At 42.5% G+C, this 23,286-nt stretch overlaps 1 protein-coding gene across 1 annotated transcript in view; it reads right to left on the bottom strand.

Moving 5' to 3' along the window:
• The window catches only part of LOC119456809 (nephrin-like), a 57,043-nt gene extending 33,963 nt beyond the window's left edge, over window positions 1-23,080 (bottom strand). The window contains exons 1-3 of the mRNA XM_037718626.2: window positions 23,017-23,080; window positions 21,931-22,251; window positions 2,996-3,112 (exon numbers count right to left, since the gene is read on the bottom strand). Of these exons, the coding sequence (XP_037574554.1) occupies window positions 2,996-3,112; window positions 21,931-22,251; window positions 23,017-23,080 (502 nt within the window). The remainder of the gene's footprint in view (window positions 1-2,995; window positions 3,113-21,930; window positions 22,252-23,016) is intronic.
• Window positions 23,081-23,286: the final 206 nt, after the last annotated feature.

The raw sequence follows: 23,286 nt of genomic DNA, 5'->3' as shown, positions 1-23,286 counted from the left end.
CGCACTCTCTAGCATGCGTAATCATGAGAACGACAATTAAAATTTGGAGTCGGATATCTCGGAGCACAGACATGCTAGAAGAATTCTTCCAAGTGAAACTGTGTAGAAACACGACTGCATCTAACTTTTGAATACATACACACTTACTGCAGTCAATAGAAAGTTAATTATTTCATTTTAGGTAATTCGCCTACTGACAGCGATAATTACAATCTCACTTTGTGTCCCCCTGGCCACATAACTTATTTGCACAGACGCTTTTCGCGTGACTCCCTGTGCCTAATTTTAAGAAAACCATAAAGCTTAACTTTGAATACCCGGTATGTAATATGCATGTATAATGTGTATCTGCGTGAATTTTTTGCATATGTATGCATCTCGTACTTATCTGATGTAATAGAAGTCACTTTTCTTTCTTTATCCGGCATCGAGTGCAACTGCAATGTTATATAATGTGCCCCTTATTGTGTACGTTATTGTGAATGCTGTATGAAATAAACGGGGGCAAGGGCCCTGACAGGCTGTTTCAGCCTTTAGTCTCTCTCTCAGTAGGAAATGTCCTGAAATAAAGCGATTTTGGTTTGATTTGATTTGATGATAGGAAATGTTAGAGCACAAATATGGACTCGGTTACTTCTTGGCTTTTGAACTGTCTGTATTGTTACCTGTATAGCTTTGTGTATTTTTTCACATAGTAGTGTAGGAGAAAGACTGGAACACTTAATGTGCACACAATGACGATATCACATAGCAGTAACAACACCGCGACATTACAAAGGAACTCTCATAGCAACAATGCGAACAGCAACAGTATCCCATGACTTATCGACATTAAAAAGAAAGATTCAAGGAACAATGCGAACCCCAATCGCAGATGTGATACACCGTGAGAGTACAATTGAAGAACGCTCTCATAAACGTAATTGTTTACCAACGTCAATAACGCCTAACAGTGCCGCTAGCCTTAAAATTCTTTAATTCTATAAAAGATACTTTTGCGCTACTCTTATTGGCCACTGGCGCTATAACTTTTTCAACTCACTATTTTAACAGAAATGGAATGGCGTGTGGTGATTTGGAGATTCTGCAGGATTAGCGGGAAGCGCGGCTTTTTCTTTTCTTAAGAACCCTTTTCTTAAGTCTATTTGTCACAAGTGTTTCTCTTATAAAACCATGAATGCTTGTGCTAAATTCGTTATATAGCAAATTTCGAAAAGTTTAGCAAATTAAGAAGTTTTCTAAAACACTTCCGTTTTGCTCGGAAGCGTCAAACAATGCTTGCTGACTCTTCTTTAAGTATACGTTTTACACGAAAAAATTCACTTTGTGTAGCCGTAATATTCTGTATTTCACATCGTTGTGAAATACACAACAATGGCTCTGCATGAAAATGGCGCCTGTACCTTGAAGAATTTCGATATTTTTTTCCTCGTAAAGTATCCATTCGGCAAAGAAGGCAAGTTCACTTTCGTGCTACTGAGTGATATGCGTACAAAATAAAACAAAAATATTCAATGGAATCTAAAATATGCATTTTTGTACCCGCGTTGATCTCTCGTGGAATCACCCAGCGGTGATGTAGTATATCCTTGTCGGCGTTTTTTTACCTGATACTGATTGTACTCGCAGTACATTGGACGTCGACAGGCCATAAAATTGGTTTTATTAACACAGCGCCACGTTCAGCTACTTTTGACCTGGTTCTGTTTTTAGCGCCGTTACAACCAAGTTTGTAAGTTACCAACCTGTCCAGTTCAATACTCTACTGCTGTAATGCAGAAAGTTCGTTATAAGACAGTGGAATTTTAAAGTGCAAGAGTGACTTGTATCGTAATTTATAATACATAGCCGATTGCTCCTCAGGAAAGGCTACTCTAAAAAAAACCGCTGATCGCATATTTCTCGTAATGTTAGTACCAGCTGCGTCTTACAGAAATATTGTTACGCGAAGGACGAGTCAGTTAGACGAGCAACTATTTACCGATTATATTTACAACAGCGGTTGCAGCGCTGACCAATTGGATACACAGCGCGAGCCCAGTTCGTTCTTCCTCTCCTTTTCTCGAGTGATGGCTCCCGCACGACTCGTTCAAACAACCAAATACAACACGCGTGTAGCAATATGAAGTAAGAAAATGCTATCTTTAATGTCCCAAAGCTGCGGAGTGGGCTTTTATGGAATCAACAGTTGAGCGCTTCAGAACAGCGTTTAACAGCGCTCGTTTTCAACGCCATCCGCTCCCACCCGAATGCAACCGCGGCGACCGGGAATCAAATCCGGTCGTGGCTCTCATGCTGCGCAACGAAGAACATTCTTGTACTCAGCCACAAAGAACGATAGAGCCACTGAGTCACCACGCGAAATCAGTGTGATTTCGACGACCTCTCTTCCGTGCATGTTGACTAATGTTGACATTGTCATGTTACACTTCAGTCGATGTGCGCTAGCTCCTAAACAATTATCACAGAAAACCCATAGTAGATCGGCTGAACAGGATGCCCAACAACACAATCAGTTGGCGATCGCTTCTCCGTTCAAAAGTGTATAGCGAAGAGAGTTAAGAGCTCCTCACGAACCGACGTATGATTTAACACGCATTAGAATTACCAAAAATGTTCTGCGGTTCATGTAAACGCCATTTTCTAATGAAACAGCGTCGTCGAGTTACGGCAGGTCGGCCATCCCTACAGCTTAGTATATCGACGTCATTTCTTAAGTGTATTAACGACAGGGATGTTTTCACAGAGTTTTCATCTCAATATAGCGAGCCTATGCCAATTGTGCATATATAATTTTTGCTCAGTCGTCCTGTTTTTTTTTGTATGTTTAAATGATAGTCTTTTTGTCAACATGGCTTCTGACGTGAATGGTAGCGTTCATTATCATCTTCACTGACACACAGCTGTCGAAATTGAGCCCACATTTCATCTCATACAATGACACTGCTGTGTAGCCTTAATAGAGGAACGCGACAGTTGTGTGCAGCGAACTCACCACCCTCGACGTCGCACACGAGGGCCAAGCTGTCTCCTTCGTTGTATGGACCGATGAGACTTCGGAGAGGCTCCCGGTCACCGACCGCTTCCCTTATCACCGGTGTGCCTGGTGGCTCTGCACAACAAAAGGAAATCAGTCATACGATGAGTCACAGTAAGCCGAGCATAGTCTTTGCAAATGAGTACGATTGATTTTAACTAAAATATTGGTCTGCATTGATTGTTGAGCCTTTCGGTTTTTCATACACATATAACTTCATATTCTCCATGTACCCCCATCGCACTAGTGCTTTCTGATGTACTGTACACCTTTTTCCGACGTGTACGGGTGGTAAAACCTGTCGAGTACAACAAATTAGCCTAATACCAGTTTTGCAAGGTGGTGCTTTTTTATTACAGGTATTGGTGAAAGAAAGCCCTTGAAGGCTATTTGTAGTCCATGAAATGAACTACAGATAGCCTTGAATTATGCTTGATGATGCTGAGCCGTGATTATGTTCTTCTACAGGGGAAGCGCCGTTGGCGTCGCGACCCATTCCACTGGTTCCACGCAAAGGAAGCAAAGCTTCACCAGCAAGGTGAGATATTATTTTTATTATTTCGTATTTCAACTTTTTTATTATTGAAGTGATAGTGCCATCTTCTCGGTACCTTCATTTTTTCTACACGACGTTATCAAAAATATCTGCTCTAGAGACAAAAAGCAAGAGATCTGCGCACGATGAAGTATCACATAATAACGGAGCACCGAATGTGCAGTGATTTCTGCAGCAGCGCAGTCAGCTTTGGTTTTACTGCGAGTTCTTGGCACAGCGTATGCCGTTCCTCCCTCTCCGCTCAAATGCCGCGTTCACACGTAGGACCCATGGATCGTTCTAATAAAGCTCATACGCAGAAACGACGCGTAAGAAAACAGAAATGAGCTGTAATTCCTATCTAAATGCACCGACCAGGAACGAACGGGGACACAAATTTTCGATGAATTATCGCTTCGGAAAACTTGCCCCAGTCGTCATTACCAATGATCTTCACAACAAAGGGCGGCAAACATTGCGCATTTGTAGAGATTCTTTAGCAGTGCAAGGCAAAGGCACGTCCACTCGTGGTGTTATCGCTTGCTCAGGGTAGCGCTGTGCTCACGCAGCATGTGTTGTACTAGCATTTCGCAGCCCCTCGCAGTTTCTAAGCAAGTACTATACAACCATTTTAAATGCTCGTAACGTCATGCGAGACAGAACTGCTAGTGGCTCTGCAAGTTTCGGCAGACATGGAGCCCTGCGAAGCATCAACCATTTGACGACGTTGAACAGGTTGCTCAAACTATGGAGTCCTGATCAAGTTGTACAAGTTCTTCAGAAGAGGTGTGCTGGAGTAAAGAGGGTTAAAGGCAGTCGGGGTAGCCATAGATATTGTGCCCAACCCACAGCAACGGCTGTTGGCCTAAAATGCTAGCACGTGCGACTTCTCGAGCCGATGGCGACAAAATAACGCTAGGTACTCTGACATTCCTGCGCGTACTGCTACATCTTGCTATTCACGGCGACGCTTCGCGCCTGTCACCGAACATACAGAAACTTAGCGAGGAATTGTGCTCAATTTCAGAGCGCCATCATGTCCTTTAGTGGCGATGAGATGTTTTCGTTATACCATGTTTATACTTTATTCTTTGAAAACTTCTTTTTGATTTTTCAAAAGGGCAGTAGCGAAATTGTACTTACCGAAAATATAAGACACAACAAAAAACACAATCGGAGCGTTTCAGTTCCAACGCGATAAATTTTGAGAGAAAAATATAACGATGTACATTCAAGGTGGCATGCTTGCAATCGAGTCACAAAAGTGTGTCGGCTAGTGCTCGACGCATGCGATTCGCTCGCAATTCCTGCTTGTGATCTTGGAAGGAATGCAGCCTTCTTCTGGTAGTGCCAAGGTAAGTTTACCCCGCCTTTTATTTCCAAAATACATCCTCCAATGTGCTTGCTTCTCATCTGCGCGAAGTCTGGTGCTTTTTTGGCCTTTGGTAGCGCGAGGTGCACTTTAAGTGCTGATGGTAAGTGACGAAAGTAAGAGGACTCTATAGTGTAATAGTAATAGCATCGCACCTTCGTGAATTTTCAATGTGATATGAAAGCAGTCAAGCACTATCAAAATGCGTGAATGCGTTTCTATTATCAAGTCAAATCAAATCAGGTTTATTTTTCCATTAGAGGTATGTATGCTTTTTCTAAGGTTTTCCGTCTCATACGCTTATGTTCTAGGGAGTGAGCAAACTCGTTGAAATGTTTGCGGAGACAGCGGCTATGATAGTGGTAACCTAAAGGGTTTCTGTCCTTGCAAACAATGCTGGCGATTATACAATACTGGTATAGCTGCGGCACATCATCGCAAAGGCTGTTAACTCACGTCTTGCCAAAAGTATATTTCGCTGACATTACATTGACTAACTCTGAATTTTCGAGAAAATGAAGGGGAAGTTCGTAGCTGATTTTGACCATTTATGCATATTTATCATTATAAATGCTTCTTGTTATGGTGGGTTGTCAGAGACAAATATCGTTACAATTATTCATCGAGGACTGTTAATCAAGTGAATGTTTCACTACGTCCGAAACAAAAGACTGATACTTTACACATCGTGAGGATTGCGAGGATCACACGACAGTACATCCACGTGCTTTCTCGTCGCCTCAAGCGCGCTTTCCGTGGAATCCACCACTAACCCAGAACAACTTCGAATGTGTATGAGCACCTTTGTGTTTGGCAACACGACACATTGCCCGACATTTCGGTGACAACAATCTCGCAGTTAGAGACGAAAAAAAAACACAATAATTATGACAAGAAAACTGCAATGCCAATTAAGACCGAAAGTTCTTTCACTAGCTCTCCATGCCTACGTATTTAATTAGCGCGGCAAACCCGACCAGCCCAATATGGGCCGCTTCCTGGGTTTAAATTAAGCTTATGCTGAGCTGTTGTTATCTGCAATACAGCCTGCATCTTAAGGGGGCTTCAGATGCGTACTGCGAGGCGATTCTGACCAATACTTCAGCGCAACGCCCGCTAACGATGTTGGCTGCCCTACAGAGCGTTTGGCCCTCTCCTTTGTTCCTCATCCGCGACGGATCGTCTGGGGCAGACAATCCGTTAATTACGGACGTTGATGGAGGTCCCAATTATCTCAACAGTATAGGGCTGGTAGAGAATGCTCCGCTACTTTAAATTCCACGCGAAGAGGAAAAACGCGCCCGAGTCCTCAACGGCTTACACTCGGAGTCTCTGGAACCTTTCCCTCTATAATATGCGCTGCAATTCACCCGTGTACAACCCAGCGCCTGAATTAAAAGATATGCAGTTTTCTACAAATTCTTCAGCATCATTTCTTGTTCCATTTGTCTGCCACCTTCTCCGGTTGAGAGCCTGAGAGCGCATTGGTTTGTGATTCCGCAAAGGCACAGGATATAGGTACTGCATTTGTAGGTTGCCGTTTTAGGGTGTGCTTGAGTGTGTTAGTGCAAAAGTAGTAAAGAGGAGAGGGTATATATGGTGGGACTGAGAAGTCGCTGTGCATCAGATTTTTATTTTCGCAAAATTCAGACCTCCCATCAAAACGGCTAGCAGTGGTAATTTGGAATTCAGCAAAGTTCGCTCAATGACAATGACCATAAAAAATGCATTATATTTTTTGGCACTCGTTCCCTTTGTGTGAATATTAATCAACAGGAAAATCTGAGAAATAAATGAGAAAACAAAATGAGCGGAGCTTTGTGCATTATAGCAAGTTTTTCTGAAATTACCTATTTAATACTGCAGGTTCATTTTCCCTACGTTCGTAATTTTCATTGCGGACAAAAAAGGACAAAAGTCCTTTCTCTGTCCTCCACTTTGGGCCAAATTAAAAGTTAACAGCCAGCTGTCATCCATTCGCGGTGCTGTATCTTGTTCCTTAACAACCATTGCATGTTTTGTGGCTCATCATGATAGGAATATAGTTGGCCTTCTTGGCGATACCGATAACACAGAAATCATTGTAATTCCACCCAAAAGGGAAACTTCAAGACGTCGGTGATAGTTTTTTTTTCTTTTTTGAGAGAAGCTTTCTTTCCCTCAGCAAGCATCCCAAGAATTTGCATGAGAATATAGTTGTGAACAATGTTGTGCATAAACGCAAATGTCTCAGTTATTAGGTTACGTAGAATGAAAATTCACCGTTATTTCTACACCATTTAATTAACTGCTTCACTAACTCTTCGCTTCTCATAGATTCTCGCATATTCCGATCGATCTGCATTGTATTCTTTTTATGCCATTGAGCGTGCTTGAACTTTAATTCTTGCTTCCATGTTTTCGGTTTGCTAGATATAAAAGACGAGAATCACAGGAAAAATACTCTCAGAGCATAATTCCTAAGAGACCAAAATCTAAGCGGTGCCTATAGAAGCACACACGATTTATTATCGTGTGCGCTTGAAGAACATCAATCATGTTCTTCAAGGCTAGCTGAAGTAAGCTCCTTGTGTACGGCTAACTTAATAAGAAGTTCACGAAAGAGCGTTGGAAGCAAATGATACTTTTCTCTATTATTTTTTTGTTTATATGCTCCCTAACCACTTCTATGTCACTGGGTGGTTAGCCAGTTGCCTAGGCAACGCTGCTGACTTTCCCAGAGCTAGAGCAAGGACGGCGTGTTCTCAGCAGAAGAGGCAAAGGAAACGTGTATGAGAAACCACAAGGGAAATTGCGGAAGGCGTAGTTGGCCACGCACTCCCCACATACACCACTCGACTCTCATCAAACACGTCTGCTCGCTTAGGGAGTTGTGTGTTGCAAGGCCGCTGATCCCTTAAGAGCGTACAGACGTGCTGCCTGCTAGGTGCTGTACCGAGGCGTTTCCGTGCAGCTGCCATCCATTTGTGGTCAGGGCCAATCAAAGCGTAGCGTAATAGTTGTGAGCCAAACTGACATGAACTGGTACTGACTTTCTAGTTAATTGAGCAACGTCATTGCCCACATGTGTGTATCGAACGGTCTTTTTTTTTCTGATGACCCCTCGCTTTATTTCTGCTGTTTAATCTCTTCTTTCATGACGACGCTCGTTTATCCTTGTTTCTTTCATCCTTCTTCAATGTAAAATGTGCATGCTACTCTAGCCATACAGTTGTGTGCTTGGCATGTTGGTAAATGTATTGGAGAGCATTTTAGCGCTAGCAGACAAGGACAAGGGGGAGGAGTAGGCACCCCGGTGTGCTGATAGGTATTCAAAGTTACCGAGAATGCACGGCTGACCCTAGCACAGCATGGTGTTTCTTACAGCTCTTGATTGGCGCCGGGTAGCGCTATAGAATGCTCCCACAACAGAAGGTACCATGCAAACAAGCCCCTGTAGCTACCCTTATTGACCTAAATAAGTGCTACCCTTGCTGTCTATGTGCGTCTCCTTTCACGGCCTGTCTACATCAGCTCGTGCAGTCATACGAAATAGCTCACTGTGGCTCACGGCAGATGTATATTACACTACTATTCAAGAAGGGGCACAATTTTCAACAATTGCCTCTCTTTGAGGAATTCCTTTTGTCAAAGGGGAATTGTTACAGCGCGAAGTTTGGGCAGTGCCTTTATAGACTCTTGTTATATAGAATACATTATTTTATAAATTTTTTCTGACAGATGGTGTAGGTTTTGGCAGTATGAGATGCGTCGATGGGCGTTTTTGTTGGTTGATACAGCAGAAACAAAGGCAACAGTATTCTTTTCTTTTTGTTGTTCTTCAAGTATCCTGATATTGCACTCTGAAACATAAACATACAACCCAAGGAAGCAGGCAATTATGGTAGACTCGATTGCGTATATGCTCAGTCATGGCACGCACCCTGCAAAATACGTGATGGCAGGTGACAAACTTCGCAAGGAAAAGCATTCCTGTGATTGTGCAAATATGTTAACCTCAAACTTCCTTATCGCGCAAGCAGTTTTCTGTTTCTGGGAACGCTGCCTAAGCGCATTGTTTCAGCCAAATTTCGGCTGAAAATACACCGTGCAAGAAATAAAAAGGTGTTTTACCAAATATTTGGTTCATGCACCGAGTTCACGCGCAACATACCCCTGTGTACCATGCCCCCCCCCCCCCTTTCTTTATCTATCAATGATTGATGGCGCACGGCAATAAAACTGAAAATGCAGATGCAAAAATACTTTTTGTGACCCCACTTGAGTGGAACTATTTGACGACTGAATGTGCTGAGTCGTCGGACAACTGAAGTCACTGACTAGACTCCTTAAAGCGCTCTGCAATTTGTCAAATAGAGTTGTTCTTTACAGAAACTTGCGCAGGCCCTTTTCAAACAAACGGCGTCTTTACTGTTTCCCGTACAGAGGCTCACGTGCAATGCACAAGCCCACTATCAAACGATATTTCTGCGCCTCTTCTACCCTGGCAGACTTCGTTCTTGGTGGAAAAATTCACCTTGGTCGGCGTCTTCTTGCTTTCGCCATCTCCTAACCTACCAAACACTCACTTTTAGCACACTTTTTTAACGAATTTGTTCTAGATCATGGTACTAGAGAACACGGTAAAATACATGTACTAGGTAAATACAGAGTGAAAACTGCGTGGAACTCGTAAGAGGTCTGGAAAGCATGCTCTGCTTGACCATCGAAAGAAGTAGTAGCCTCTGCATGACCTGAATGACTGACTTCCCTCATGCCTGTTTGTCACGCCTATAGGCCCAGGCCTTGTCACTTTTGTGAAAAACTCGTCTGACTTGGTGCGCAGAGCACAAATATAGCTGGTCTACAGAGAGATATGATTACATTTGCTATTAAAATGATCGACCGCAAAAAAAAAAAAAAACATTAGGATGTAACCGTATTTGCAGGCAGTGGCACACAGCTGGTAATGATGCATTTCCCCTAGTGCGCGTATTGCAGTTGAGAAAGCATTAAAGCAACCATTTGCGCTAAGAAACCGTCCATATGCATTACGGTTCCCATAAGAAAGTCATTGCGACTTTCAGCGGAAATAAAAATAAATAATTCAAGGTAAGGAACAAATTTGGACTCCTAGGAGTGGTAGTCCCTGGAAAGGGGAGCTATTGTGTTCTTAACATGCATCACCAAATGCATTTCTCGTGGGAGGACAAGAACATTAGGCAACGTACGGGGACTCAGGAACGAAGAACACGACCAAAATGAAACATCGCACTAGCAACAAGCCAGGCAGATGGGCCGGCAAATGAAAGAGGAACGAGGTAATATGAATTCGGGCTTGATAGTGAACATCGTGCTCAGCATAAATAAAGTGAAGTGTACGCCTGAAAGGGTAACTAAGCACTTAGTACAGGAAAAGTTATCAATAAAAAAGAGCTATAAAAGGTAAAAAATAGATAATTTACTTCAGCAATGCGACGGAAGAGAAGTGAAGCTTGATTACCCTAAGCGTCGATTTGCATGCTCTGAACTCAAGGCTTTAAGGCCGCCGAGAATTTTCGGGGCGAAGTAATGTACCGTGAGCGGGGCCAAAAAGTTATTACGCTCCAAAGAGCAATATGCACTGCTTTAATCACTTTCGCATTTCGCTGAATTTCACCAGCCGCAGCCGTGCATTAGCGGCGCCTTTCGACAATGACCTTTAGGTAAAACGCAACGACGTGTAAGTATACATTGAAACACCTCTGCTTGGCCATATTTTGCCGCCATTCAGAAACGTCAATGTGCGTTTATGGACACGCTTTACGCCGAAAATCGTTTATGCTTAGTAAGAGAGATATTTTTTTATGTGGATTTCAATGAAGATTAGAAAACGTTTTCTTGGAAATATACGCCGGCACTTGCCAACTTGCATTGAGATGATAGAGCGCGTGTTCATCATAGAGTAGTATCTCTATACAAAAGTAAAAAGTGTCACAAAGGCACCTGGTCGATCAAAGCCATCGAAATGGGCGTGCGAAAGTTGTCCTGAAGCTCTTTGTAATTACCATGTACTGTCATTACCATGCGCACCTAACTTTCGTACGTAATATTATTCCGCGAGCTGGTTAGCTGGAGCCCAATTTTCATCGGTTATTAGTGTGAGCGCTAGTGACAACGTTTTAATATATTTTCTTGCACATATATAGATGTTTTACACCCTACTATATTTATTTATTTAACTTGTTCTCTCTATCTTTCTTAGCACTCATGCTCTCTGTATGCCCTATGTGTTCGTCTGCGGTCATATCCGTTTGCCACTGAGAATATAGTAGTCGGTGTACCTTTTGTCAAGACGCCTATCTTTCCGTTTCGTTTTTTTTTAATAAAACGATCTTTCTCTGTCAAAAAAGGTCACATAAATCTTGCAAACGCTAGTGACTCTTAGACCTCAGAATATTACTGTGGCGGTATTTTGTGATAATTTATTTTGTTTACTTTCTTCTCTGCCTTTAGTCATATAAAATAGGTTCACAGGTAGCCGCCCGACCGGCATTACTCGGCTCAGTCACTCGTTGTGAGAGATGGTTTTAATATAAATTGGAAAATGAAGTGTATTATTACAATGCATAGTCTCTGGCATATAATCTAGAACTATGCAGATATGCTTTTCAATGCGGCGTCACGGCCACCAATTTCAATTTTCGTCGTGCATCATTCAAAACAGAGTTGAAGGAACCAACTTTGCGTACTTTTTTGTTGCGAGCTCTGCATGGCATTTTTGAGTGTCTTTCTTTTTAAATTTTTTTTGTGGCACAGGCCTTAGTCAAGTCTTATAGAATTTACTCCGTTTGTCAGTCTTCTTCTTAATATCTAAGCGAAGCTTTCCTTGCTTCTTGTGCCCACTTTAAGGGTGGTGGCTGCCGCAATCCTGCTAATTTTGCAACATCTTAGGTCATAGGGTATTTCCCATAAGGTATTTGCACAAATAGACAAGTTGCGTCACTTGGCATGTACATCTGGGAATATTCTATAGTATATTTACGGATAGATAGGAATTTAGCTAGGCTGATTTATACGCATCTCGTTAAAGTTACTTCATCGCACTCTCTTTATGGCTGAAGTGGTTAGTTACTATGCAGCTGTCACGAACTATTCTATTCTATTGAGTTCGGATAGCAAGACACTAAACACCTACATCATTTCTGCTTCCAGTGTAATCAAACATTCCTCTACGAGTGTTGACTTAATAATATATCCTAACATGCTTTTCCAGTTACACTTGAACTCAAAGAATACCTCTGCGGAGTGGAAATCTTGTCAAGTCTGTAATGGTGTGTTTTGTAGCGCTTTAATGTTCGTAACTTTGCAGAAGACGCACTCAACTTATGAAATTTAATTCTTGTATCACGACTAGCAAAACATGTTCCTAGCCGGATGGAACTTGCGTGGCTTGTCATGTTTGTGAGACGCTTCACTGAAGCAAAGATCATTAGCCACTTGTCGACCTTTGGCGGCCGTACAACTTACATACTGTCACAACCGCTATATATGTGTTACTGGTGAGCCTTATAATGCGCTGATATGTGATAACGTACATCTTAGGGACAATTTTATAGGCTTTACTGTCAGAAAGCGCTCTTGCGCTTTAGGGTCTTCAAGAATATTCCAATGAGAGTGCGTCTTTTCGTCATGTTTAGAGAAATTTATTGTTTCTCATCTTGGCATCGAGATTGAATTTCTTTCGGCAGATGCATCAGTTATACGACGCTTAAGTAGAAATTCGTCGTTATTTTTATGTCTGTTTATTTACGAAACCAATTATCTGGAAACTACAGGTGATGGTTCGTCATCACTATCACCGTCGCTGTGCTACTACATATACGATTCAAGTTAGAGACGTTAGCGCCCACGCGCCGTATGCTATGAGTGCGAGGCCGTGGCTGCGCATGGCGACCTGCGCACCGTATTTAGGAAGTAATCAACGGTGGGTGCGAAGACTAAGAGTGAGTCTTGCTGGCTAGTGGCTTTATGTGCGCTGTCTTCCCGCGCACCTAACATTGAATGTCGCGCAATATAAAATTTTGGAGACGCGTTGGAGAGAACTACAGCACAAAGTTTTCGCTACCCGCTGCCACCACTCATTACGCGAGCGTTGTGACTGCGTGTGCTCGCGTTCATCGAGTAAGATATGATAATGTGTGCCTGTGCGTGCATGACACGATACTTCGTAATTGAATTCATAGTGAAGATTTACTGCGATTTTTACCGCCGATAAAATTACGAACCTTACTTCGTGTAGTTGTCTGAAATATTGCTATCGTTATCAATACTACGACTTTCGAAAAAAAAACTGCGGCATCTCTTTTTTTAAGGCTTCATGTCAATTCATGTCGTCTTAGTTGTAGCATAAGGGACCCCGAATAATTTTTTTTGCTTTGACAAACTTTTCAGACAAGTTTCGAAGAACATTAGCGCAACTTTTTCGGCTGAGCGCCTGAATAACATACCTACATACATGGCTTTATATACAAAAATATGAATTGGTACTCCTAAAATTGATAAAGTTACTTGTTCCTACAGCTCATCTCTCCTGGAATACGGCGATATAAGGGACACATTATAAAGCTACATTCCATGTGAACCGCTTGTGCCTCTGATGTACGTTTCTTTGAGTAGCTGTTTCACACGGAGTGTTCAGAGAGAGGACTGCAGGCACGAACTGAAGGAAGACACGAACACGTAAATTGACTCTGTTGAAGATCATCTGATAGCACAGCCGGCTAAATTGCAGTGCTTAAACGTATTCCGTAAACTCGGAAAGCCTACACAGAGTTTGCTTCGATATCTAAAGAAAATTAAAGAGAAGTACATGGAAATAACTTTTTGAAGAAGTGGAGTATTCACAAACCGACGACCCCAAATATTTTTATGTATAGTGGCGGCTTCCGATGCCGTTTGATCATTTCTCTTCCCCATACATTATCATCAAGAAGTTTTGTTTATGTCCTACGCTAAGATTGCTAGTTTCGGCACGAGCTCTCACGGCTTACTTATTTCAGCCGACGGCATTTCTTTTATTGCCCTGTCAGCAATGTGCATGCATTTATTATCATACGACGCACAGTTTGTCTTGCCACGTTGTGTATGCGGTATTTTAAAGTTCAGCTTTTTGTACTTTACTCTTTGCTGCGCCATCTCTCAATTTCATGGCTCTGTCATGCCTACGACTTCCTTTCGAATGAAACGCAGCACTTCCGCATCTCTCCAACGACAAGCGCTCAAAGGCAACCACTGTGATTGGAAATACGGGCTTGTTTGATGACTCGGTTCTTTGAGTTCCACTTCCGAATTGCTTCTCACTGGCTTCCCGTGAAAAGCAATGTGAGATGGAAGAGATTAAATAGCAAGGTACCTATTCACGAGAGGCATTACGCTATAAAATCAACCAAAATCGATTAGCGTCTGCATCGTTGCATCGTAAAGAGAACTCCAGGAGCGGTCCTGGTTATCCCGAGGTTGAATATTCGAGGTAGCCTGCATGGCCATTATTCAACAAGCTTCATCATAATTCCTAGGAACTTAGGAGGAGCGTTGTGGGAGAGATAAACAAAATCAAGTTATTGTGAGCAGACAACGATAACTCAGTGTGAGCCACTCCAGCCGTCTTTCTTCTGTATATTCGGTGAAAGCGATGTTTGAATAACAGGTTCCTCAGCTTCGCCACACCAACAAGCTAGTTTTTTTTTTCTTCGATAATACAAGCATGGGCTGAGTCATTTCGTTTCATTGTGCATGTGCACAAGTATGGAGGACCGACGATGGGGCAAGTCCAAAATTGGGAGTAATAAGGCAAAAGCACTTCGCGTGGCAAGTCGATTATTCGCTGCCAGGTAATAATGTGGAAACCGGGAAACAAAGCAAAAGTGTCAGGAAAATAGTGGCTCCAAGTCTTGATCCCCAAAGATAATCATTCACGATGCCGTAAATTATTATAATGAATTCGCTTAGAACAATAAGAAGCAATAGTAAACATTAAACTTAAACATCTTAAATTCTGTATTCGACAGTAAATAAAAGCGTTAAAAACAACGAAATACATCAAGCGTGATTTCAGATAAATTAAAATCACACTAATTGCTAATAGCATGGTTATTATCTTGTTTATTTATTGGAAGAAGGTGGGCGCGCGAGCGTATTAGTTTCAAGAAGCAAGGTGTTGCATAGGTCGGATACGGCAAAGCTTAATAATTATTGTTTAGGTTCATCTTGCAAAGAATACGCAAGCATTGTTACCGAATAGATCTATCTTGCTCTACTTTTCGTAAACTACCCAGGAGTTTAGACGTATAGTTTTGTGGATGATATGAAGGCAAAGTCGATCACAAAATTTACTGACCATGGTACCTAAGCAAAAAGTGAATATCTGCTCAGCCTCGAAACGCAGCCTGATATTCGCATTTCCAGCCTCTACTAGTATATGCGAACCACATCGTGTCGTGCTGTTTTACTACGCTTGCACACTGCTCGGAAATTAGTTTTCTTACATCCCGTGAATAACTTTTGTAGTCGACTGTATGCTCAATGCTTTGAGGAGAATATTGACACACGTACTTGTTTATCATTTTCCGGTGACTGTCTTTCAGCGGCTAACAACTGCTACAAGGTTATCGCTCGGCGCAAGACATGCTTTTGTGCATCGGAATTGGTGGAGTATAGTCGCCCATTCTTGCAGCGAGGGAACCTTGTCTAATTAAATTGTGTGCGTGACGCACATAGTGATGTACGCCTGCATTCTGGAACGCATGCGACGACCAGCGATTACGCGCAAATGAATGTACGGCGAGTAATGTAAGAATACCCGATTTGGAAAGTCGTCTACTGGATTTGGCCCGTAGATAAGATTTCGACGACCAACAAGGGTGCTAGCCGCTATCTTCGCGTTCCGTGTGTTACATGTTTTGATGGGCACAAGTTTGTCCAATAAAGAATTGGTCTCCTGGCTTGCTGTAGTGCTACTCTCTAATTTTTCACCGTTACTACTGCGTGACAATATTCATTACGCGAAATGTTATATGTCGACGTCTGTACACTGCTCGTCGCTGAAATATATATTACACAGAGTGAAAATTGAGGCTACCTAGAATGTGGCCGCTCATTCACAGAACAATAGGAAATTATGTTTTTATAACTACACAAACGCAACACGGGTTTCTTTGCGTGTGTCAATGATGCAGGCTTTCAAGGTGAAAGGGTATAAAACTGCTAATTGCAAGAAAAAGTGTCCCTTGTATAAAGTGGAATATTATCCAAATACGTAGTGTGTAATGGTAAAATTATTGTGCGAAGCTTTGTGAAATTCTTAAGCATTCGGGATACTATTGGCATGATAACTTGAGATATGCGCCTACAAACAGGATATGACCAGAAATAACTGCTAATTTTGTGTGGATATGTCCCACCTTTCGGTTTCTTCCCGTTTCTTAGCAATTCTCTCGAACATCATCCAATTAGTTCAGTTTCCTACCATGTTGGTATAGCCATTCGGCTTTCCATAAATTAAATAAGCAATTTTTATTTCTTGAAGGCCGTATTGAGCATAAACACAGGCGATCGGTGTAAGGCGACTCAGACCAACATACTGAAATAACAAACACCAATTGTTATATTAAGTAGTTGATGATGTGAAAACACATTAGCTAAAAACTTCTAAGGTGCCAAGACAAAACAATCGTCATCCTCTGATTGGTCCAAACGCCGTCTGGCAGGTTCGGTGATATTGAACGAAGCTGGGTACCCTGACGAAATACGACAAGACAAAGCTCAAAGAGCCTGATGTATAATATGACCAAGCTGAGAACGACATAATGGCTCTTTAAGACAAAAGCTTGCCATGGTATTTTTGTTCATTTTTTGTAGTATTCTATTGCCTTGCGCAGTACAGGGGAGAAGGTACTCTGTCAACTGCAGGGGCATTAAATAGGTGTTATATAGACAAGTCTAATTGCAGTTCGATCCACTCAGACAAGCGCTTTGCTGTGATTTTTCTCCGGTTGCTTTAGCAGAAGCCACCGGAAAACCTCACCTTCAATTTTGTTCTGGATTTGAATGAGTGTTTCTACATCCGGCTATGTTGATCTCGTTGTTCTCAGTGTACACCTGCTTACAAAACTGCTTGTATATAAACTATTATTCCATTTAAGTAAAACGTGCCTGTCACCTTGTTTTTGATGTAAACAAGAACAGCTGCGATGGTAGAAGAAGAACGCCGAGCTTTCTCTGACTAATTCGGTCAAGATCTGAAGCTCTGGCAAGGGCAGCAATATTTTACCACGAAAAAGTTTTCATTTCTCTCTGTTCATCATCAATGAACAAATCAGGGAAACTGCGAAAAGAAGGTATCGCAAGAAGGGTGCTATGAATGGCTGGAAATACTCATCGGAGACAACAAAAAGCGGCAGCAGCCAACACGCGCGCAGCAAATGTTATTTACATCCAAAGTAAAACACAAATCACGCGCAGCGTGTGTTGTCTTTTCTTGGCGCATCTATGTATTTTCGCACTCTTTACTATTTCGCTGAAACCACATTCACCATTTGCTTCAAGGTGCGCCAGAAAAGCAAGCTGGAAAACCCAATTAACAAGCCTTGATCGTAGAATGAACAGAAACTATGGCACAACAAATTACTTCGTACTTGCTTCCCTCTATTCAATTTTTCTTTCTCCGCAGGGATTCCCAAATAAACAATTTTTAAAGTTATTTTACGTTTATATTGAACTGTCTCGTTGGTGTTGCTTTCTATAACTAACGCACTGCATCTCACCGAGAACGGAGCGCGACGCTCGACAACAGAAAAGTTAAAAGACTACGGCGTTGATTTACCGCTTACTAGACACCCCTGCAATACGTGCAAATTATTGAATAATATTAGCACTTTCTTATATGACATTCCGAAATAATATCATTACACAACAAACATTTTATGTTAACTTTATTAGGCGCCACTTATTTCTGTTGACTGGAAATCTAATATCACTGCTGTTCATAAATCTTCAGAATCTTAAAAAAACGTCCATCTGCAGAATAGAATAAGAGTTTTCTATTCCTTAGAGTTTTGTTAAGCTCACAGAATGTGGAATTCATTCGAAAACTCTATACAGGAATATCAGGTATGAAAACATAGCACCTACTCGGCCCCGTTTGACTAAAACATTTTGCACATTTTATTCAAAGTTGCAGTACAATTCCAATCAAAATGTTTAATTATCTATGCCATATATTTGACATATCATTACTTTCATCCATACTTTTGCTGTTGATGCACAATCTTGGCCTACACAATTCTGTACACAGCTCCTTCAAGGATTAAAGAAAATTACGTCGCCTAAGGAGGAAGTACATCGCCTGTCCTGACAATCTGAGTGACATTCGGACACTGTATGCACCTCTGGCCCTTTGTGCTATATTTGTTGCATACATAGATTCAAGAAAATGTGTTTACCGATATTCGACAAGCGCGTCTATACCTCTTGAAAAGAACCAGATGATAGCAATACTCGAAGTCCTGATTCGCTTCTTCACCTGTACGCGAAATGCTAGAGTGCAACGATGCCCGTGTAAATCTTGCATAATACAAACAATGTGATAGTTGAATGGCGGTAAATATGAAAGTGAAACGTGTAACCGCCAAACAAACAGGTAATTCCTTGCTACGTTTCTCCGCGTATCTAAAGCAAGGGTGCAGTTACCACTGACACTCAACTTCCATAACGCACCGCCTATCCCCACACTACATTCGCTTTGTGCAACGACTGTGGAATACGGCGCTCACACGATATAAAATAGATACTGTGCGAGCGAATGTATCTAGGGTCCTACGACAGGGCTCCTGCATACGCATTGAATACCCGGGGCCTAACCCGTATATAAAAGAAAGCGCCATCCGAAAGCGGATTTAACTGTTTGAGGCATGTCATTCTGACATATACATTGCTGGCAGACGTGACAAAATAGAATGTGGAGGCGCGTGGTGCGCTGTAATTATGAGGCAGAGTCGAGCATAAAAGCAGGCTTGCTTTTTTACGCGCCCTTAATTAACATCTAAGGCAGCCGACAACGGCGTCATGACGGTGTAAAACGTGAGACTCAAGTGACGTAAGTTTACGCTTTAACCCCCTCGAGTGCTTTAAAAACTATTCGGGCTCGTTACGTCAAATTGCGGCCTCACGTATTGAATGTCACTCTCAAACATACTGTATATCCCCCCATTAGGCAACTATTTATGAGAAATTAGTGTCTCCTCTTCAGACCACCGAAGTAAAAACGGCCGAATCATCGGTTCAACTCAAGTAGACAAAAAATGCAATGAATAATCACCATGCTTCCCCGAAGCAAAAGCCGCAAGTGTCCTAAATACTGTGGGGAATAAATAAGTTTCTTTTTCTTCCGATAGCAATCATAATGACACAATAGGCAGTTTCTCGCCGTCATCATTGCCGTCGCCTTGACATTGTGTACAAAGTCCAAGTGCGATAACATCCGATCGCACACCGCGCGCCGTATATTGTGGACGCGAGAGAAAGCGGGCGAGGGTCGAGATAAAAGGAGGATGGCCTGCTTCGCGTGTCCATTTTTGGAGGCCATGTGATCAAGCGCGTGCTAAGGGGGAAGGGAGCGGGGGAGCTCGTGGGGACCTGATGCACTCACCTCTGCCCGGCCGTATACCTGCGCATGGCTGTCCACGCGGTTGAGTGTATACGCGGTCCACGGGCCATATCGTGAATGAATGAAAAACTTCATTTCATGAGCTTTTCAGCGCATGCGCCGGATGGAAGTGGTTCCCACTTCACGGGAATGAAGGTAGTCTGCGGCAGGTACAAAGTTGAGAGAGCCGAGATGTCTGGTGGCTTCATGTTGGCTGTCTTTCCGCACGCCCAGTGTTAGAGGTCACATAATCTCAAGTTTCGGAGACGCGCTGAAGCGAGCGATAGCCTGAAGCATTCGCTCCCCTCTGCCGACGCTTTTCACCAGCCATCGCTATGACAGCGAGCTTTCGCAGTCTTTCAGTAATAGTTGTTCGCGTTCGTCTGTGCGTGCGTGACAACATGCTCATTAATTTAATTAGCATGCTAATGTTTATTACAATTTATGCGGCTAATCAAACTACGATCGTTCTCTCAGATGTCAGTTACTTTGCTGTCGCTAATAAAGCTTTGCCGTTCGAGTGAAACTAGGATATTTAGTGCACCTTGTGTAAACTGGCATGTTCATATATCTTGACCACAAATAAACAGCTTAGTAGCAGAATATTTTCTTTTATTATATATTGCAGGCTGAGGTCCACCGGTTCTTGTTGAAATTATGCTTAGATACCTATACAGGTTTGACAGTTGTGCGAGCTCGTGCGAAAGCATTGGTGCATCTTTAAGCCATGCTTTCTAACACGGTGCTCTGGAAGTATACTATTAAAGGCGTCATCACTTTCAAACAAATTCAGCCTGAAGTCTATGCTCGTCCGTCCACTTTCTGTTCTTGTGTCCCGTGTTGCCATGCAGCTCGTAACAATCTCATAAAATATTTTTGTTATCCCATCAAGACTTTTACAATCAAGTTCATTCGCAAATAAATGGAGAACTTACTAAAATTTCTTACTCAAACCAATAATCGCACATCAGATTTGAATTCGAAAATTGTTATATAGGTGCTCTTTATCTTTCTCATTCACCCGAAATATTATTGCAAGATTTCCACTCTCAAAAACAAACTTCACCGTCGCACGCGTCTAAAGTTGGAGGTTACTTATCTGTACGGATGATAACCAAATGAATCGAAGGCCTCGAACAACTTGTTCAAGTGCAGGAACTTCAATGCATGAAGCAAACTGAGTCGACGTGCGCGCCTTGTCTGCATTTACCAATGGAGAAGCAGCTGCGGCCTGGATGCGTACGGCTTCTCTTTGACGATATGAACAAACAGTTACGACGAGTACAGCTCATGACTGGTAGTTAAAGGGTTAAACGCACACGCAACACCTTACCACACTATCTTGCAGATGCTATTAACCCCACAAAACCCAATGTGTAATTTTTGATACGCTGATTTTGGCACCTAAAACTCTGATTTAAGCACTGGAAACCCTATGCACTGGGAGCCCCCTATAGCAGTAAATAAATGTGAATAAGCTGTTTTAATTTTCTTTGATGTGGAATGGCATTCGGGCTTTGTGGGATTGATGGACTTAAAACTACATTAACTTCACTGAATTTTATTTCAGATAGCGGGAAACGTGCAATAACTGCTTGGGTACAAATCATTTCACACAGTACATCAAGGATGAACCAGAGGAAAAATATTCACTCCATACAAATTTGCTCTTTGTACTCTAAAAATGCCCTGCCTTGAATCTTCACGACCGCCTGTGCGAGCACAATAGCAGTGTGAGCGATGCTAACGGGTTATTACCCAGTCTCTCTCACAGCTGTGGTTTCAGTCATTTCTTTGAACAAAGCACTGTTACCGGGAAATTAAACATCATATTTACCGCACACACGAAATCACTGAATCTTGTCAGATGACACGGGAAGGCGCACTGTGTCTTAATGAACCATTTATGTATTCATCGCTGAAAGAAATGTCATTTTTGGGAGTGTGTGCAACTAGTATTGCTGAGTGTGTGCAACAGTATAAATGACAACAAGCCATGTTTTCATTTGTATTTAACCTGCGCTGGTCTTTTCACCTAGTTGATTGCTGTTTTCCCTTTGCAACATGTAAATATCTCTCGTTTTCAATAAAGATTCCCAGCATGATAGTCAGCGCTTGTCCTTGTGTGCTTTCGGTTCTGCCCTCATCATAAAATCATGTTGGTATAAGTTAAATTACGCAGAATGAACACACCCAACCTTCGACGGTACTAAGTTCACTTTTCTGTTAGCTCTTGCCAAACCTTGTCAAAGGAGAGAGCACGCATACAATTTAGCCAACGCCGTTACCTTACATAAGGGAAAGAGCACGAATTCGTCACTCACCGATGACAAGCAGCGAGGTCTCGTGGTTGCGCGTCCGGTCCTTGCGGAAGTCGACGCGGCACCTGTACACGCCCGAATCCGTCACGGCGAGAGCCTGCAGCCGCAGTCCGGGCGTCGGCTGGGTGACGAAGTAGGCGCGCGTCCCCCATGCGATGGACGAGTGTCGCGCCTGCGACACGTCCCCGCGCCGGGCGTCCACCGAGTAGACGGGCGTGGGCAGCGCGTCCTTGTACCACAGTACCAGCGCCACCGAGTCGTTGTCCGGGGACAGGTCGCACGGAAGCAGGGCTTCGCCACCAGCTAGAGCTGTTACGTGCGCCACTGCATAGACGGAGAGCGCGGAAAAGTGTGCTCAGTTGAATGGGTGCTTCGCAAACATTTGTTTCAGGAGGCACTTGTTTGTAGCGCACGAGCCGGCAAGGGTTGGGCAAAGCGGTTTGAGGAACTCTCAAGAAATACGAGATAAATTTCTAAGATAATAAGAAGAAACTGTTCGAGTTTCGCATTTATTTCAATTTTACGTAACCTGAATGCAAGAAAAGAATATTCGCTTCTCAAGTCTAGACCGCTAGACCGGCCTCAAGTCTAGACCGTACCAACCATCAGAATCGGTTTTGTTGTGAGGGTTACAAAGATTACGGAATATTATTATACAGAAGGAGGTCAGGTCTCAAAGTCAAATACCGCAATGGGACCTATTAAAAAAAAGCATAAAGCACAGATTACAGTAGTTGCAACAATTCGTGAACAGGAACAATTAACAAATACATGTTTTTAGCATAAATAGCATAATTGAAAATTTAAAGCTGCATAAATAAGAAGCATGTAAAAGAGCACTGCAGCATAATCTGGTTAACAACTAATAAATTAACCATGTAAATGACATGTATCCTTAGTTGGTTTTCTGATCTACTGTGATATCGTTAGGTTGAATTCAAATATCAGTTTCACTGACTATTGCTTCTTGTGCATTGATATCAGAAAAGCAAAAAAGGTTGCTGCTTCATGCATCTCGAGAAAGTTAAGAGTAGGGGTGGTTCGGCACAATATATTGGTCGTAGACCACGGGAAAGCAGAGCACGATACTCTCGCAGCACATGTATATGCCCATGAGTCGCACAACGTCAGTCTGGCCCCCTATCATGGTCATCGTGTTTTCTTAGCACAACAAGCTTACCACAGGACAACGGCCGTAATCACTGATCGCCAATCCCTTCGAGTATGTCCCCATGGCGGCGAACTATCCAATATATTGGTTATGTTCTAAGCTCTCAGACTTCCAGGAGCGAGCTTTCCTATATTTTTCGACGGACATTCGCTTTCTCGAAGGCAGGCGTGTTTCGTCTTATGCTCATC

This window comes from Dermacentor silvarum, chromosome 6 (genome assembly GCF_013339745.2).
Source record: "Dermacentor silvarum isolate Dsil-2018 chromosome 6, BIME_Dsil_1.4, whole genome shotgun sequence".
In the NCBI taxonomy this organism is placed as follows: domain Eukaryota; kingdom Metazoa; phylum Arthropoda; class Arachnida; order Ixodida; family Ixodidae; genus Dermacentor; species Dermacentor silvarum.
The sequence above is the reverse complement of the archived record's forward strand: the minus strand, read 5'-3'. Positions and strand labels throughout refer to the sequence as shown.